At 37.1% G+C, this 18,835-nt stretch overlaps 2 protein-coding genes across 2 annotated transcripts; both read left to right on the forward strand.

Moving 5' to 3' along the window:
* Positions 1-70: 70 nt before the first annotated feature.
* irgq2 (immunity-related GTPase family, q2) lies at positions 71-1,856 on the forward strand. The gene is made up of 2 exons (XM_050046778.1): positions 71-182; positions 557-1,856. Exon 2 carries the CDS (start codon positions 559-561, stop codon positions 1,696-1,698), a length of 1,140 nt encoding a protein of 379 aa, XP_049902735.1. The 5' UTR covers positions 71-182; positions 557-558; the 3' UTR covers positions 1,699-1,856.
* Positions 1,857-2,036: 180 nt separating this feature from the next.
* On the forward strand, positions 2,037-16,630 carry si:dkey-24p1.1 (uncharacterized protein LOC556718 homolog). Its single transcript, XM_050046750.1, has 17 exons — positions 2,037-2,177; positions 3,000-3,074; positions 3,178-3,591; positions 4,756-5,037; positions 6,153-6,407; positions 6,625-6,888; positions 6,976-7,272; positions 8,715-9,005; positions 9,712-9,981; positions 10,716-10,979; positions 11,136-11,211; positions 11,299-11,362; positions 11,467-11,588; positions 11,805-11,862; positions 15,084-15,178; positions 15,265-15,331; positions 15,710-16,630. Exons 2-17 carry the CDS (start codon positions 3,026-3,028, stop codon positions 15,923-15,925), a joined length of 3,084 nt encoding a protein of 1,027 aa, XP_049902707.1. The 5' UTR covers positions 2,037-2,177; positions 3,000-3,025; the 3' UTR covers positions 15,926-16,630.
* The last annotated feature ends 2,205 nt before the right edge of the window (positions 16,631-18,835 follow it).

Consider the following 18,835-nt stretch of genomic DNA (forward strand, 5'->3'; position numbering starts at 1 on the left):
ATGTGCTTAAAGTGATTTTGGATTAAGGCTGAGCTAACAGGATTAGAATGTTCCACCAGCTGGACAGACACCTTTAAATAGATCAACCTGACGCTGCTGGTGCATTAGAGCTGCAGAAGATTCAACATTTGACAAACAAGAACAAATATTTCATCCAAAGGGCCGATTCTCTAGATTTGTAGGTGAGTGTGTGCTTTATGGTTTTGATCTGAAACTTGCCAGAAAGTCAAAATTTGATTGGTTAAATGTACCATGCAAACCTTTAGTTTAAGTGTTAACATGGTGTACAGCAGTGCGAAATGATCAGGTTTCCTGTGACACCGGAAATATATTTTGCTTTGACATTTCTTTTAGGATGATTATGTTACATGGTTACTATTGAAAAGCTGCCAGTTTTTTAGTTTTTATTAATGATGTTAGATGTCATCATATCTATTGGTACATCTCCGGTATGATAAAGTAGATTGGCTTTAACGTTTGCAGATATCTTTAAGTATCCATGTGGTCTTCCTGGTCTGCACTTTATTAAATAATTGTGATCTTCATCTGTTCACAGACATGGCTGATGTTTTGAAAAGCCTGAACCTCCTTGAGACCCTGAAAGAGTCCATAGAACTCAATAAGTTATCAGATGTCAAGGATGCAGTTGAGGATCTCTTGATCAGCAGGATCAACTTAGCTGTGATAGGGGACCGTGGGGATGAAAAAGCCACGTTTATAAACTCCCTCCGAGGCCTCGGTCCTGGGGATGATGGAGCAGCGCCGTCTCAGTCCACTGTTGCTCCGGAGGAAGTGGCAGGCTACCCAAACCCTAAACATCCTGACTTTCGCTTGTGGGATCTGCCACCCGTCCCATCCACCTCTCCATTTGAACCTGAGGGATACATGGATAGATTTAAGTTCCCGCGCTACAATGCTGTCGTCATGACATTCACACAGACGCCCCAACCCAACAGTGTGGAGGTGTTCCTGGAGGCCCGGTCACTGCAGCGGCAAACCGTGTACTTTATTCTCTTAGCTTCAGCAAAAGACACAGAAAAGAGCCTGGAAGAAAAGAGGAAAGCCAGTGTGGACGTGCTGACATCACAGGGTGTGACACTGCCGAAAGTCTACCTGGTGAGACCCTCCACCCTGGAGAGGTTTGACTTCCCTGGTCTATTGGAGGACATGGGAAGAGACCTTCCAGAGATCCGAGCCCACGCCCTTCTCTTTGCTCTCCCGACGCTTACCTCCGCTCTGGTCACTCAGAAAAAAGAAGCATTCAAAGCGCTAGTGTGGGCTGCCGCCTCGCTATCTGGTGGAGTGTCGGCTATTCCTGTTCCCCTTGTGGCCTCTATGGTGGACTCAAGTGTAGCAGTGCGGATTCTAACCAAAGCACAATTATCACTGTGCCTGGACGATGAATCAGTCGAGAGGCTGGCCCGACAGCGAGGCATGGACCCCACAAGGCTCAAAGGACTGCGGACTTGTGTCCTGTCAATGGAGGTCAGTAAAGGTGAAGTGAAAAAGCGGCTGGTGGCGGCAGAGAAGGACTTGGCCACGGTTTCGTCAAAGCTGGTGGAGATGGCGATGCCCAGACATGCCCGCTCTGCCAGCCGCTCATTTGCTGCCATGCTGCAAGCCTTAAACGGCGCCATTGATGAAATGGCGGCTGACGCTGAGAAGATAGTGGCTGTTGCTCTTGTGGAGGGGAAATGAAGAAAAATGTTTTTATCTTTGTGTAACATTTCCTGTTTACGCGTGGTTTGTCTTTACTTTTCTGTTTTGGTATATAAGGAAGGCACTTTTAATGCAGTACTGCAGAAACGTTTATATTTCACTGTTTTTCAGAGCTTAAATTATTAAAAGGACACATTAAATACTGCATTAGCGTATGTTCTGCAAACAAAAAGACTTGGCCCACCCTGTACAGCGGCTTTCACTATTAACAAAAGGCATTAAATAGAGGAAGTGAGAGGAAGTTGCATGCGCACTGTAGCAGGCAAGTTGAAGAAGAAAATACAATATCACCTTCATATGTTTGTCTATAAAAGATTGTGCTCTCAGGCTTGCATGGATGGGCATGCAAATTTCACAAGATTTTAAGTCAACTGTGAAAACTTCCTTTTTTTTAAATCTTACTCTTACATTAGGAGAGATGGTGTGTGCTGCAGGCTGCTATAAGTGGATCCTCTGAGGTAAGAACAAGCTAACTTTGTACCTTTCACCGTGAAATACTTACTGTGTTTGACCGCCTGATTTCACTGAATGAGTTATCTCTGTCTGTGATGGTTTATCTCAGTCATGAAGGATGTACAATGTCTGTGTCTAGAGAAAGTTTTGATTTCTAAATAAGCCCTTCAATTGAATGGGAAAATTGATTCAGTTGATTTGCATTCTCAACAACATGTTATCTTGGTGTATCCACAAATGTACAGGATTTGGCATTTGTATGTAAATACTGTTTGTGGAGCATTTAAGAACACCAAATCTGTAAAATAAAAGCACTTTACTGTTTGCACTCTAAATATTCTGTGTGCTGTATTATGGATGTTTTTTAAATGCACGGCTGGTGGAGCAGATGAAAGTGATCTAACCAAACAGTTGATGTCAAATACGATGTTGCCCCAAGTCCTATTTTAGGTAATAATGGAAAAAGAAACCTGAAGCCTCAAATTATAGTTATGTTTTGGGCTCAGCTGTATACAACAGACAATTACAACTACAGTGCAACACATTTAGCCTTAATATTTCTTAATGAAGTCTTTTTCTCTCAGTCTTTTAATGAAAACAATGACACATTCTGCTACGTGTGAAGGAAAAAATAACTTATATTTTTGCAATACTGGAGGATTCCCCACAATCTTGAATTGAGGAAGAAAGAAAAAAGAGGAAGAAGAAAATCTTGTAACTCATTTGCATTTTAAAAAATGCAAATATAGTTTACAGTAAAAAAAAAAAAAAGGCTCTATGTTGTTATGATGTATACAATAATGTACACACATTTTTTTGTGTTTCAGATATCAAGCTTGAGTGCCTCACAAAAATGAATGCTCTGACAGTCGGGTGGTTTGTAATTCTGGCCCTCATAAAAGGTAGGAATTTTATTTCTCCACTATGATAATAATGTTTTGTTTGAACAAGATTTGATTTTAGGTCACATACCTGACTTTCCCACTTGTGTTTTTACTGCCACAGATTGTTTTTTTACCCAACCATTCTTCACAACAGAGGATACTCCCGTGACTGGTAAAGAGGGGTCCTGCGCTGAAATAAAATGCAAAGTCTCTAAGAAAATTGAGATTGAGGGAGCATACTGGTTTTGGATAAAGAATTCAACTTGGTCTGACAAAGATGGATTGTTGGGCACTGTCATTTACAGCACAAAAAACACAGTACATCCTGTCAGTTCAGACTTTGAAGGCAGAGTGAAATATATCGGTTCTCCACCTTCAAGTTGGAAGGATTATACTACATCCTCACTAAAGTCCTGCAATATTTTAATCTGTAACCTGAGCAAAACTGACAATGGAGATTATCTTTTCAGATTTGTAGGAAAAGAAGTCAGAAATAAATGGAAAACTGATCCACCAGTGATCCTCACTGTTACAGGTAAGTAGAACGATCAGAATACTGGAAGATATTTTCAAAAAATACACAGCAAAAAGATTAGTTATGCAAACATTATGAGATGACGAGCTGGTCTGAAGGCAGAATGAGTGGAATTGGTTGAGACTGAAAAATATGGTGAAGATAAAAAAAACAATGTTAGAATAAATGTTAAAAAAAATCCAGAGGGAGACTGCACTGCTTCCCTCTCCTGTGTGTCTTTCATTGCCACATTGAAATCTCATGTAAGTTTCTAAGACAGGTTTTGAGAACACACAACAACATCCAGTCTAATTTAGATTTATGTTGATAAAGATCTCTGTTTGAAATCCTTTCAAAATGGCTGACAAAGATCTCTGTTAGTGATCTCTATTACTGGGAGCTTTAAATACAGTGTGCAGATCTCCTGTGTGGTTCTTACTTTATTTGCTTGATTTTTTGATCCAGCACCTGTAAAAGTTTTTTGGATGTGCGTGTCGCTCACCCTGCTTAACCCTCTTTTCAGTCCCATGCTAGGACAGATTAAGATAACATCATTTAGTGCATTGGTTCTCAACTGGTGGGCCACGTTCCAAATGTGGTTTGGGGGTCCATCCTGAATGGACCACAAATGACTCACGAACGTGTTGAGTTTGTAAAAAACAAACAAAAAAAAAACAATCTTTATTTTGAAATCAAGTGAAGTCCCAACACAGAGGTTTTATTTTGAAGTGCAGTTTCCTGCTGTAGAGTGAGTGACTAACAGACAGCTACTTGACAGAGACAGCAAACTAGCCCAATGGCATGGCCAAGCACAAGTATGACGCTGAAGATATTAAACTGTGTGGACCTTGAACTAATGACTAAGGGAAAGTCTGGACCCAGTGGCTGGACCAGCTGGGAACCACTGTGTTTCAAGGTTTAATCTGAACTCTGTGGTTCCTTGGCTCATGAGTTTTAACTCAATTGATTAACATCAATTATGACTCTGGTGTAGTTTTACTAAATCACTAATCCATTTTACTATCTACTTCTATGTATCTATGCAGATTTGATGCAGAAAAAGAATAATTGAATTGTTTTTTTTGTTTTTTTTTTATTGTGATACTGTATTAATACTAATTTACTAACCTTTGTCATACTGTAGATATTCACCATTATACTTTTGTCTCATTTTTATATTTTCAGAAAATCCATGCCCACTCACTTTCAAGAAACCACCCATTCTAAACGAATCGGACACTATAACGCTCACATGCTCTACTTCAAGTTCGTGTCCTTTCAACCCAGAAATTGAAGGTTTGACACAGCTGACGCCAACTCCGACCTCAAAGCCTCAGCAAATAGAGGAAAAGCAGAAAAGCACCAAAGTCAGTTTTCCAGTCGACTGGCAGGATGATGGGAAGACATTTTCATGCAAAGCACTAGATGACAAATATTTGATTCAAAATATCAGTATAACTGTCGCATGTAAGTTCATAAGGTTTATTTATGTCACGTCTACATTACAGTGGACATATTTATTATGGATATAAACAAACTGTGATCCAAACATACACTAAGGGTTGCACCTGGACCCAAAATTAAAACCCAAGTTTGGAGCCCTTTCAAATGAATCAAAAAGTATTTTAACACAGGAGCAAATACAAGGTAACGAGTCATGAGCCTAAGTTATTAATGTTTTGTGATGCTGTTCTTGTAATTGTTAAAGGTATACTATGCAGGATTGTGGGTCACTATTTATTAATATACTCACCAATGAAAGTAAAAGCTCTGACTTCACCTGAGCGCCATGGGGGGGTTACATGCCCACAAATGTCCTGAGCACAGAGAATAATATAATACAGGCACAGGGCAGCGTCTCTGCAGAAAAATACACCGCCACACACTTCAAGTGGGTCATTAGTAGTGATTGAGAGGGATTACCTCTGTGTGAGTTTAGGAAAATCCTGCATAGAATACCTTTAACATCAGAAATATTTTTAAACTAAGCAGTAGGAACAGGCCTACATTTTCAACTCTGATCAGTTGACAAGTGTTTTGTTCACAACTCAGAGTATATACCTCTGAATTATATGGTCAATAATATTAAACATTGCATTTTTTGTGTGTGTCAAACCTAAACTAGACATGCAATATTTGGAAAAGAATACTTAAACTAACAGTGCCTACTGGCTGTATCTGCACCGCTTTTAAATGCTTCTTATAATAACAGAATTAACAAGCTAATTGTTTTGCTTTTAAGTAGTAATATTAAGATAAGGAATTATGAACGTTTTGAGCAGCTGATACTTAATTTGAAAGGTCTCAAAAACTGGCATGCAATACAACTTTCATGGCACAGTTTTCATGCGCACTGAATAAATAAACAGCTTAGTTATATATATATCAGAAAAATCTGAATTTTGAAGTCACATATTTGTGCTAAATTCATGCTCTGCCTATTTGTTAGACAATTTAAAAAAATCTTTACTTGGACTTGAATCAAATACAGTTTGATTCTATTCTTAAACATATTTGATTTACATAAACGATGTTTAGTGTTGACCAGTTTCTCCTGACTTGTATTTACTTTTTTCACACAGATGGTCCCAGAGAAACACAGGCTAAAAAAAGCCTTAATACTGTTGTTGAAAATCAATCTGTGACACTCACTTGCTCCGCAAAAGGACGTCCTGACCCCACCTTCATCTGGTTTAAAGACGAACAAAAGGAAATGACAACAGGGGCAGTATTGAAGATCTCATCAATTAAGGAGTCACAGCAAGGAGAATACCATTGTGAGGCTAAAAACACACATGGCAAAGAAAAATCAAACCCAGTTAATATAACTGTTGAATGTGAGTACTTCCTGTGTTTTACCTCAATGTATTTTGGTGTGTTTGTAATTCTTGGTAGCTTCTGTAATGCCGCTGTACATTTTTTGTCAAAGTACTCTGATATTTGTACATAACAATAATCTCGAATGATACATTTTGTTGTGATTTACAATAAATTATTCTCAGTCCATTATTATTGTGAATCAGCCTAACAAAATAATTAAATCTTCTGTTTCAGATATGCCTGAGGTTGAGAACGTTTCAGCTCCTTCTGTAGTTAAACAAGGAGATAAAATGACTTTGACATGTCTCGTGAAAAGAAGCAACCCAGAACCTACAACCTATTGGTGGTTTCTGAATGGGACAAGTATAAATCAAACGAAGACTCACCATTATGTTGTTGAAAGAATCAAGCCTGAGGACAGAGGCCTCTACACATGTAAAGCCACTAACACCGTCGGTACTGGAGAAATATCCCCACCTTGTCATATTGACGTTCAATGTAAGTTTCACAGCTCCTTGTGGTGCATGTATATCAGAGCGTCAATGATGACAGAGAAAAGCATACTAAGTTATTTCTTCCCTCTAGATGGCCCGAGGAAGACGAACATATCCATGGGTAAAGAGGATAAAAGAGTGAGAGTTGGTGAATCTTTAACATTCACCTGTAACACTGATGCCAATCCTGCCGCTGAGACGTACTCCTGGTACCGATTCAACACAAATAAACAGACTGACTCCTTACAGTGGAAGACCAACACAACTAATGGCAGTACTCTGTATTTGCGCAATGTACAAAGAGCTGATGAAGCATATTACATGTGCAACGCAACCAACCGCATCAGTACAGGGGAGAATAGTAGGCCAGTGTATATACAAGTACTCTGTAAGTAACTGTGTTTCGCTGAAAAATTTCTATCATACTGAAGTTTCTCTTAACTTTTAAATCAAGTTTGAGTATATAAAAAAAAGATTTTACGCAATATGATTTTTACATTCTGTATTTTTTCATCATTTCATGTCTTTTGAAAGTCAATAATGTAGCGTTTTAGAAGACATGCTCAATCGTTTTCTGGCAGAGAGTTAATCTGCGTGAGAAGATAAAATCAGCTCTCACATTTGTGCGGTTAATATGAAGTGAGAGCAGGCAGCTGGTTAGATAAGTCTAGCGTAACACTGGAAACAGCTATCCTGGCTCTGTCTGATAAGAACGGTAATCGACCTCCAAGCACCTCTAAAACTGACAAATTAAAATGTTTGAATCCAAAAGTGGAAAAACATCAATTCGCCATTTTACAACAAGCAGTTGCTTCCAGCCTACAAAAGGTCCAGCACATAGCCCTGCATAAAATGACGTAATTAACGTGTCACTTAGTGAACTTTGGAGATACTGGTTTGCAGAGTTTGTTTCCTTTGGACACAGCCAGGCTAGCTGTTTCCAGTCATTATGCTAAGCTAAGCTAAACTGCTGCTGTTTGAAGCTGTATATAGTTGTGAGAGTGGTATTGATCCTTACATCTAACTCTCTGCCCATAGGCGGAATTTATGTTTGGGATGATGGGAATATGTCCCTACGACTTTTCCCTACGCTAATTTCATTATTAATTGTATGTGCGTTTCGATCAGATAGCCTTTAATTTCCATCGGATCTTCTGGATAGGAAATAATTTCTACTGGTGTTTGTGTGCTTTGTTTCCACCTGCTTTACATGCAACAGTATAATTGCTGGTGTGTATTTTGGATGACTCATTGTTTGTCAGAGGACATGGCACTGAGGCTGGAGTATATGAAAATCCAGGCTGTTGTCTTGCAGGTGCTTCACCTTGAGATCATAATGTTACAGTGCTAGTGTCAAATGAAACATATTGATTGTTAAGTGATATGAAAAGGCAGCTGCCCTGTGCTGGCTAACTCACTACAGGCCAGACTATTTATAAATTAGATAATATTTGACAGTGATACAGAATGCTGAGATCCTTACTGGATTATGTTCCATTACATTGTTATTTTGACTTGCTACATATCACCTAAATGTTGTGTTTTCTTCTACATAGATAAAGCCATTTCCACCATAACTTAGTGAACAACATTTATCAGAATGCAGGAAATTGAGTGTTTGATGCTCAGGTTTGTTTGATGCTCCCTCCTGAAATGAAACCTACGCCCTTGTCTCTGCCGCTGAGCGATGAAACAATAAGCGTCAAACTTTAAGCCTTCAAGACGGAGGTTGACTTCCTGTTTGTGGGCTGCTTTTGTAATATCTTTCCACTTGTTGAAAAAATGAACGTGAATCCGCCTGAAAATCACACAACTGCTTCCTCTCTACAGATCCTCCCACCATACCCAACCTGGCTATGGACACTGAGGTCAAGGAAGGTCAGCTCATCACCATCACCTGCACTGTTGAGAGCTTCCCACTGTCAGAGCTCACCCTGATGAGGACTTCCTCATCAAATCCTCAGCTTCCAGAAGTGTTTGTCACTCAACTTGATCATTCGCACCCCAACACTCTCAATCACACATTTAATGTTACTTCAACCCACAATGGCTCTTACGTCTGCGAAGCCAAGAGCAGTGAAGGTTCAAATAGGAGCGAAACACGGAAGTTGGTGGTGAAATGTGAGTGATTCAGTGGTGCATTGTGTTTTTGCTCATCAAACAAATCAGCAAAACCAAAACTTTCCATATAGTTATTTAATCTCAGTACAAGAAAAACGATTTGATTTTAAAGGGCAAAAGTAGATCTTTATCATCTGTTCTTTCCATGTTAAGACATTTTGATTATGTGTAGAGTTATTAGTACAGTGGTTCTGACTGAATTATCATGTACAATGGGTGGACACAAGACACACCTGTAAAATAAGAGGCAGAAAGTAGCTACTGTAGATGTATTAATTCATTTATTTTTTTATAGAGTAGAATTGTTACTTTTATTTAAACCCCAATTATTATTCCACCACTGAGTAAAATATAATTCAATGAAATAGTCTTAACTTAAAGCTTTAAATGTTCAGTTTTTGTTTTGACAAACCACCTTAAGGTATAGTGCACCTATTGCAACTCAAAAATTACCATTTTTCTGAATTAGCAGTTGTACATTTTAATGTCCACCATCCACATGGACAAATACATACCTTAAACTGTCCCCCTCTGACAAAATTAAAACATATAGTATGCAATTATTAATCGCAGTAGTTTAATAGTTTCTGTGGTAACCTTAAATTAAATGTTTTGGATCATGATAGTGATAACCATACAGGTCATTATATCTGACGATGTCTGGATCTGATTCTTCTCTTTTTCATGATATGTTTGGTAAACGCAGATCATCCCAAAAACGTGACCGTACAAGCTACGCCCGACTTTGTTGTGGATGAAAACAAGACGTTGACGCTGCAGTGCAGTGCCCATTCTCAACCACAAGTGACCTCCATCACCTGGATGAAGATGGTCAATGGAAAGAGTGTAGTCATTCGGAAGACGCGTACCTTTGACTTAAAGTCTGTCAGTCCCTCTGACAGAGGGTGGTACAGCTGTGCAGCCAGTAATGAGATTGGAACTGGAAAATCACAGCAAGCTGAGGTTAAAGTCAAATGTGAGTGGACTGATACACGCAGGGTGGTGTGTGGATGAACTAAGAGATGCAACACATAATTGTAAATACAGATTGGGCTGTCTCAGAGCAGACACATGATATGGGAGAGGGCACTGGGCCACCACATGTGCTAGGTCCAACACTGCTTATAAGTTTAAAAGGCTCTTCTTTGTTTGGGCAGTTGGTTTGCCAGCAGACGTAAGTAACGAGTCATCTTCACTTAATACAAAGTAAACTGAGTGATGAATTGTTTTCCCCTCTGGTGGGGGCGGAAACAAAATGTGCTCTTTTTCTGTTGCTAAATTTCTTGCTGCTTTACCACCAACAACTGTCAATAACTTGAAGAGACCTGGAACCTAACAGGAATATGCATTGTGAAACAGTGTGCCTGAACGCCTACTTGTGCACTCTTGTGTGTGTTCAAAAGATACAGAAAAGGGGGTACCCACTCTTTAGAATATCGCTCCACAGGGCACCTTTAAATGTGATGTAGACAATAACTGTTAGTCAACAAATCTGACCATCACTACTTCAAAATAATATTTACCATTCATTAAATTACACAAGAAAAAATTATCTTTTAGTACACATTTAAGGGTGTGGGCAGTTCATTGCAGCCACCAGGGCATGTCAAAAAATTAAAACACTGACTCTGTCATACACTGTCATTCCTCTGTAAACTTTAACACTAAGCTACTGTCCTGGTTCCCTGTCTCCTAAATTTCCCTGCTTAGATCCTCCAAAACACACAAAGATCACAAGAGCAGCAGAGCAGCAGAACAGTGACGGGACGAGCGCTGTGACACTGAGCTGCAGCAGTGACAGCTATCCCGAGATCAAACAGTACTTTTGGTACAAGATAAACAAGAACGAAAAGGATGAAAAGGTCTCTGAACGTCAGAATTTCACAGTGTATTCAGATCAACCGGGAAGCTACTACTGCATTGTCAAAAATGAAGTCTATGAAAGATTGTCCAGCCCGGTCCACATGTTTGACCGTGAGTGAATTTAAAGTATATTGCTTTAATATGGTAGATGTGTTGTAGGTATTGTGAAATCAGACTCCCTCTGATAAAGTCACAGCCAGTTGAAACTGTGCTACTTGTTCTCACATTTGTTTTTCTATTCTGATGCTCGGCCTCTTTGATCTACAGGAAGCCTTTTGAAGGCCGTGCTCATCTTCATTGTTCTTCTTATTCTGCTCATCTTTGTGATTGTCTTTTTCTACAGGTAAACTATGGAAACAAATTCATTTCACAGATCTGGCATGTGTAATTGGAATGTATAACCACTGTCATGTCTCTTTATGTTTTTCAGACACAGGAGGCGGAAATCAATTCAGCAAAGAGCTAAGAACACACCGCCCTGTTTTGGTTTGCTGGTGATGACTCATTTTTGCAACCTTTCATGCTGCTTTATTGAAGAGATCTGGACAAACATGACACATCTTTGTGTGTGCACGCTTGTGTGTGTATACCGATTCAGGGTTTTGGGAATGGCGCCAGGAGGAGGAATCAGATGAACCAACCCGGTACGGCAGAGCCTTTCAGGAGCAGAGATGACCTCTTGCCAGACCAGCCACGATGCCAGCCTCCTCCAGACAGCACGTAAGACAGCAGCCACACACACACACACTGTCCCCACCCAAGACAAGGCACACTCTGTCGGACAGAGAGCTGGGTGCTGCTGCACATGCTGGAGTCAAAGCATCCATTTAAGATCCTTCAGACAAGAATGGCACAATGAGAGTGTTCCCTGTCATATCTTATAGTCAGTCACTGAGTATGCATGTTTATGTTCTTGTCGTCATTGGTGTTCCACAGGCCTGCGTCTAACATCAACACTGTTTACTGTACTGTGAATCTGCCTCCAGGAAAACAAGTGAGTCAAGCAATTCAAGTTTCACAGCAATTCATTACCACAACAGTGCATGAAAACAGTTGTATATGGCAGACTTCATATCACAATTCAATGAGTTTATTACAGGGGAGGTCTGCCAATTTTACACAAGTACTTGTGGGTACTACACTTAGCCTGTGAAGTGTCCTGTGATGTCCTCAGGGTTAGCTCAGCCTGGGTTTGGAAACCTGGCATGGAGTATGAATGATATGGGTGCTTTCCAGGTAGAGGAAGTCTAATGAAATATTCCTATTGGAAGTTGCATGCTGCGTCTCTCTGCACCATTCTTTTTTAAAAACAGTTTTGCGCAAACCCCTTAATGTTCTCCATCTTTAGTGTCATCCTGTAGGTTGTCAGCGAGGTCTTAAAAAGTATTAAAAGTTGATCAATTGATTTAACGACAATTAAGGCCCTAAGAAAGCAGTTAAGTAGTAAAAAGTCTAGAATGCAATTTTCCGAGGTATTAAAAGACATAGCTTGTTGTTCTACTAAACTCTGCTGTTCTTTTTTATGACATACAATATTCTTAAAAAAAAATGGCATACTATATTATCACTTTTTATGCTATTAAACTGTCATTTTCCCCCAGACATTTACTATGGCATATTGTTCTATGACAATTTTAGCAAATTCTATAACATTTTATTTTATTTTTTTACATTTTTATGAATTTTTTGTTATTGTATTGTGAAATTCATATTTCTTTTTCATGGCATATTATACTATGACTTTTATATGACATAATTTATGTCATGCCATATAATTATTTTTGGCATACTATACCCCTGCCTTTTATGACATATTTTTTAACGTATTAAACAATGACTTTTTAGAATTTTTTTATGACATACTACACTGTGACACTTTCTCTGACATACTATACTATGATTTTTTATAATAGAACACTACACTGTTACTTTTGTGTGACATTTTATGCATCATATATTATGAAATTGATTTAAGTTTTTGTATCTCATACTAAACTATATATATTTTCCATTTTTCACAATTTTTTATAGCAAGCTATAAAATGATTTTGTGTTACATATTTTTATGGCAAACTTTTTTTTTTTTTTACTTTTTGTGTGACACACCATATTATTAATTTTATACTATGACTTTTTTAGGGCAAATTATATGATTACCATATTTACTTACTTTTTTAAATGGAATACTACACTGTGTTTTTGTGTGACATTTTTTATGATGAATATCATGAAATTGTCTTGAATTTTTTATGGCATTTTTCACTATGAATTTTTTTCTTGGTATTTTCTATGACATACCATAATATTATTTTTCATGACATACTATAATATGACTTTTTATGACATGGTATACTATGACATTTTTTCATTGGAATACTATACTTGACTATAGAGTGACTATGACTTTTTGGGACATTTTTAGGAAGCACTATGTCATGAAATGGATTTGAATAATTTTATCACATACTGTTCTATGATGTTTTTTTTACATTTTTTCTGACATATTTTAGTATGACATTTTTAATGGAATACTAAACCATGACCTTTTTTATATATGTTTTTAGGACGAACTATTTTATGAAATTGATACATTTTTTATTGACATAGTGTACCGTGACATTTTTTACCACATTTTATGATAGCTATACCATGACATTTTACCATAGACATTTTTTCTGACATATGATAAACATCTTTGGCTTTTTTTTCCCTGATTCTTCACATGACATACCATATCATATATACTATACTATTATTTTTTATGACGTACTATACGGTGAATTTTTATGATCTTTATTTTTTGGGCATACTATACTCTGACTTTTTCCAGACATATTTTGTTTATATGAGTTTACTTTATTATGACATTTTACCATGACTTTTTCCTGACATTTTTAATGCCATGCTATACTATGACATTTTTACAATGTTTTTTTTATGTATCTATCTACTATTTGTGGTATTTTTTCTGACAGTCTTTATTATGACATTTTTAATGTAATATTATACCATGACTTTTTGTGATATTTTTAGGATGTTCTGTATTACAAGAGTGATTTGGATTTTTTAATGACATACTAAACTAAAACTTTTTTTTAAAGACATGTTATGGCTTATTATACTATGACATTTTCCTGACACCTTTTCTAACATACTGTATTATGATTTTTTTTTAAGACATACTATACTATGATGTTGTCTGACATATACTGTCATGACCTAAGGTACTATGACGTTTTTTACTTTTTCTATGACACACCATATTATCAATTTTTCATAACATACTATACTATGACTTTTTTGTTAAAAAAAATATACTTACATACCACCACATACTATTTTATATACTTTTTTATGACATACTTTTTTATGACATTTTACCATGAGTTTTTTTTTTCTGACATTTTCTTTGACATACTACACTGTGACATTGTTTACAATGTTTTTAAGACTTTTTTCCATCAGAATACTATACTCTGACTTTTTGTGATATTTTATTATGTACTATATTATGAAATTGTTAACATGCCAAATTATACATTTTTATGACATACTATACTATGACATTTTACCACGATGACTTTTCTGACATTTTCCATTGCATACTATACTATGACCTTTTAAAGGAATGTCTTTAATGGCATATTTTATGGAATACTATACCACAACGTTTTGTGATAGTTTTATGACGTACTGTATTTGAAATTGATTTGATTTTTTGAATATTACTTTTTTTTGACATACTATACTATTTCTTTTTTTCTGAAATTTTCTATGATGACCCTTTAATGGCTTCTTCTTTTTTTTGTTTTTGTTTGTTTTTTGTTACATTTTTCACACCACATTTTATATTTGATATATTTTAAGGCATGCTATACTACGACTTTTTTTTAATGGCATCCATACCATTTTAGTTTAACACATACAATAATATTACTATTTGCAAGACCAATATGCAAATGTCTGCGTTGGCTTTGGTCATTTGTGTAGCTCTACTTTAGACAGGCGTATGTGTCCTTTAATTATCTAAGCTGTTGCTTTGCCCACTGAGCTGTAGCTCTGTCCTCGCTGTTTGTCAGAACAGTAATCACTCAGTATTCAGTATTGTGGAGCACTGAATGACCAGGCAACCCCCAGTTTCCATTTTAAGACATGAATGAACTGATTCAGTTGCTGCTGTACATTCACTGATGTCTTCGGTCTGCATCTGCTCAGGGTCCTTCTGCACCAAAGCCAGGCAGACAGCAAGGTGGACAAACACAGGATGATTCTCTCAACTACGCGTCATTACACTTTGGAAATGAGCAAAAGTGAGAATATATGTTTTTTCATACAAAAACCAGAACAAGAAAGGTATTATTGAATGCCAAATGTCTGATGTTATTTGTTCTTCTAGGAACAAACAGGCAAAAGCGGCAGAGGATGTGTATGCCATGGTGTCAAGGCACAAGCCACCTAAAAAGGTCAGAAACATATGAACCACATTCTTTTCATGGGTCATGATCAGTTTATTACAGTGGAACATTGTAGACAGTTATGTTTAATGTGTAAATCACATAAACGGTTGATCTACATCATGCCTGTGGTTATAAAGAAAATTACAGAAAAGCTATACCAGAATCATGCTCTGTATAGTACATATGTGTGCCAACAGTACTGTAACAAAGATGTTTCCTTGTTAGAAATAAATTCCCTGTAATAAATGATTTAATCAAGGAAAACATCATCTTACAGTCCTTACAAGCTTCAAGTGTATTAACATGACATTAGCTGTGCATAAAATCCAGATACTGTCAGAAGTTATGACACAAATGATCAGGTTACAACTGTTACCATCCTAGATTGAAGAAAAGCTGGAGGACTACGAGAACGTCAACGCAGCACGCACAGCCAAAGCTCCAGATCCACTGGCTTATGACACAGACACCAGTGAGGATGAAGTAGAGCTCAATTACACACAGGTGAACTTCACGGCAAAGCCTGGACATCAGAGAGCCAGACGAGACTCGAGCAGCTCTGATGAAGACGAGACGCAGTACTCTGAGGTCAAACTCTGAGTATACATACTCTTACTTTACAAGTACAGCCAATTTCTTATTCGGGTTTTACCACTCTATTGTTTTTTCACTCCAAATATATCATTCTTTGCCTTTATGAGCATGCAGTAACAAGCACCAAACAGACTTCAGCAGATGTACATATTTGTATGGCTTTAATACTGTTATGCTGTGCAGCAGTTCTTTACTGAGGCTTATTTCTGAAACATACGTGTTAAAACAATGTGTCATATGAATAATGCACCGTTTCATAACAGGCTTTGAGTTCCGCTTTTGTTTGTAATTATGTAACTGCCAACCAAAGAGCAGAAAGAATGTCTTTCTTTGTTTTTTTTTATGCAAGCACAAACATTTTAAAATGTCCAGTGTGTGAGATTTAGGGGCATCTATTGGCGGAAATGGTAAATAATATTCATAACTACGTATTCATTAGTTTATAATCACCTGACAAATAAGAATCATTGTGTTTTCGTTGCCTCACAATGAACTGTTTATGTCTACATACAGACAGAGCAGGTCCTCATCCTCAAAGTTCGCCATGTTGTTCTAAAGTAGCCCAGAAAAGACAAATAAAAAAATCTAGATAGGACCATTCGTGTTATTGTGCTTGGCACAAAGGAGAAATTTCAGTTCTGCAACATCTGCTAGATGCCACTAAATCCTACACACCGGAACTTTAACACAAAAAAATACAAAATAAATAAAATAAGTCAGACAAACTGTGTAACTGCTTCTTTCCTCTGCAGAAAGGTTTATAATGATAATTTAACAAGGTTAGCATTGAAATATTAAATATCAACAATAATTAAATGTAGCAGCATTTTTCTATAGTATTGAACCACATAGAAGAATAAAGGTTGTGAGTTTGAAGGGAGAATTTGCTGTAATGGTTGATTGTGGGGTAACTACCTACTATATATATTCAAAATGATGTTATTTTGTTTTGCATTTTTCAGTAAAAACACAGAAAAAAGTTCAGAGCTAACCTTGAAGCCACTAGTGTGTTTTGCTGACTTTAAATGAGGCTGCCTGCAGTGCAGTTTCTGCCTCCACTGTTGCAGACTTTAAAGCCCATGATCCTGTGTTTCAAATATTATTTTTTCTATCGTTGACCCATAACCTTTTCGTCTACTACTGTATAAGACCATCAGTGTCTTTTCCTTTGGGTCTCTGTTGCTTCCTCGGGACTGCAGACGGATCTCAGCATACTCGGACGTCTTGGAGGCCAGGCCTCTGATCTCCTCTTCCCCAAGCTTACCCTGAGATTTGGCCTGGAGTTTAGCAAAGTCCACCTTTACATAGTGGAGCGGGTCTTCCTCAGCTACTCCTCCCCCTTCCACGATGGCTTTATTGTCATAAATCACATCTTCTGAAGAATTTGTCACTCCTTTCTCCTCCATAGTGACTTTATTGTCATGAATCACATCCAGTTTTAAAGAATTTGTCCCTCCTTTGTCTTCCAGAATGGCTTTATTGGCATAAAAAAATATCCACATTCGAAGAGTTTGTTAAAGGAAAAAAGAGAGATTTGCTCAAGTAGTAAAGAAGGCAGTATTTGTCATTAAAGAATTAGGCTCAGTTAGATGAAATCTGATCCACTGTAAAAAGATGGGTCTGGGTCATAAGCTTGTTTGCTTGTTAAACCAACATTTTATATATAATGTTTTACTACAATGTGTTTTTATAGCATACTATAGTGTGACGTTTTTATGGCATTCTATATTATGACATTTTTATGATCTTTACTATTATATTTTTAATGTGTTTAATGTGTTTTAATGACATGCTATACTATGAACTTTTTCATGACACACTATACTACGACTTTTTATGAGATGCTATACTATGACATTTTTATGACATGCTATACTACAACTTTTTTATGACGTTATACAATGACGTTTTTATGACATACCATACTATGACTCTTTATGACATGCTATACTATGACATTTTTTGACATGCTACATTTGACGTTTTTATGACATGCCATACCATGATATTTTTATGACATACTATACTATGATGTTTGACATGCTATACTGACATTTTTATCATATGCTGTTCTATATAATTTTTTGAAATACTATACTGTGACGTTTTTATGGCACTCTGTCCTTTGACATTTTAATGCCATGCTATACTGTGACATTTTTATGACACATTACACGACATTTTCATGACGTCAAATTACAACATTTTTTGACATGCTATAATATGACCTTTTATGACATGCTATGCTATGATGTTTTTTGACATGCTATACTATGACTTTATTGCATGCTGTACTATGACTCTTTTTTTTTGACATGCTATATCTAATGGGGGATTTTTTACATGCTGTACTATGACGTTTTTATGACATACCATAGTATGACGTATTTAAGCACAGGGATCGCTGTGCTTAAATAAAGGATTTTTAATATTACCACGGAGTGCCTCAACCTTTTCAGTTTGGACTGCATTTTTGAACATTTTTTGAAACTTTCAATTTACTATCAGGACAGTCCTCCTGTTTTTATTTCACTGATTAGCTAGGTTGAAAGGTTGAATTTTATCTAGAGTGTCTCTCTGTTATATGTTTCATTTTGTCTCAAAGTTCACAAAAACAACCAACCTTTATAAGCAGGGTAGTTGTAGCTGCTATTCAGAGCAGTTCATACTGGCTTCGAACCCTCTCTCAGGCAAACCTAGGTGCTTGATTTGATGCTGGACTTCTTGTAGTAAACCTTTCAATCAATCAATCAATTTTATTTATAAAGCCCAATATCACAAATCACAATTTGCCTCACAGGGCTTTACAGCATACGACATCCCTCTGTCCTTATGACCCTTGCAGCGGATAAGGAAAAACTCCCCAAAAAAACCCCTTTAACAGGGAAAAAAAACGGTAGAAACCTCAGGAAGAGC

This window comes from Epinephelus moara, chromosome 6 (genome assembly GCF_006386435.1).
Source record: "Epinephelus moara isolate mb chromosome 6, YSFRI_EMoa_1.0, whole genome shotgun sequence".
Lineage (NCBI taxonomy): Eukaryota > Metazoa > Chordata > Actinopteri > Perciformes > Serranidae > Epinephelus > Epinephelus moara.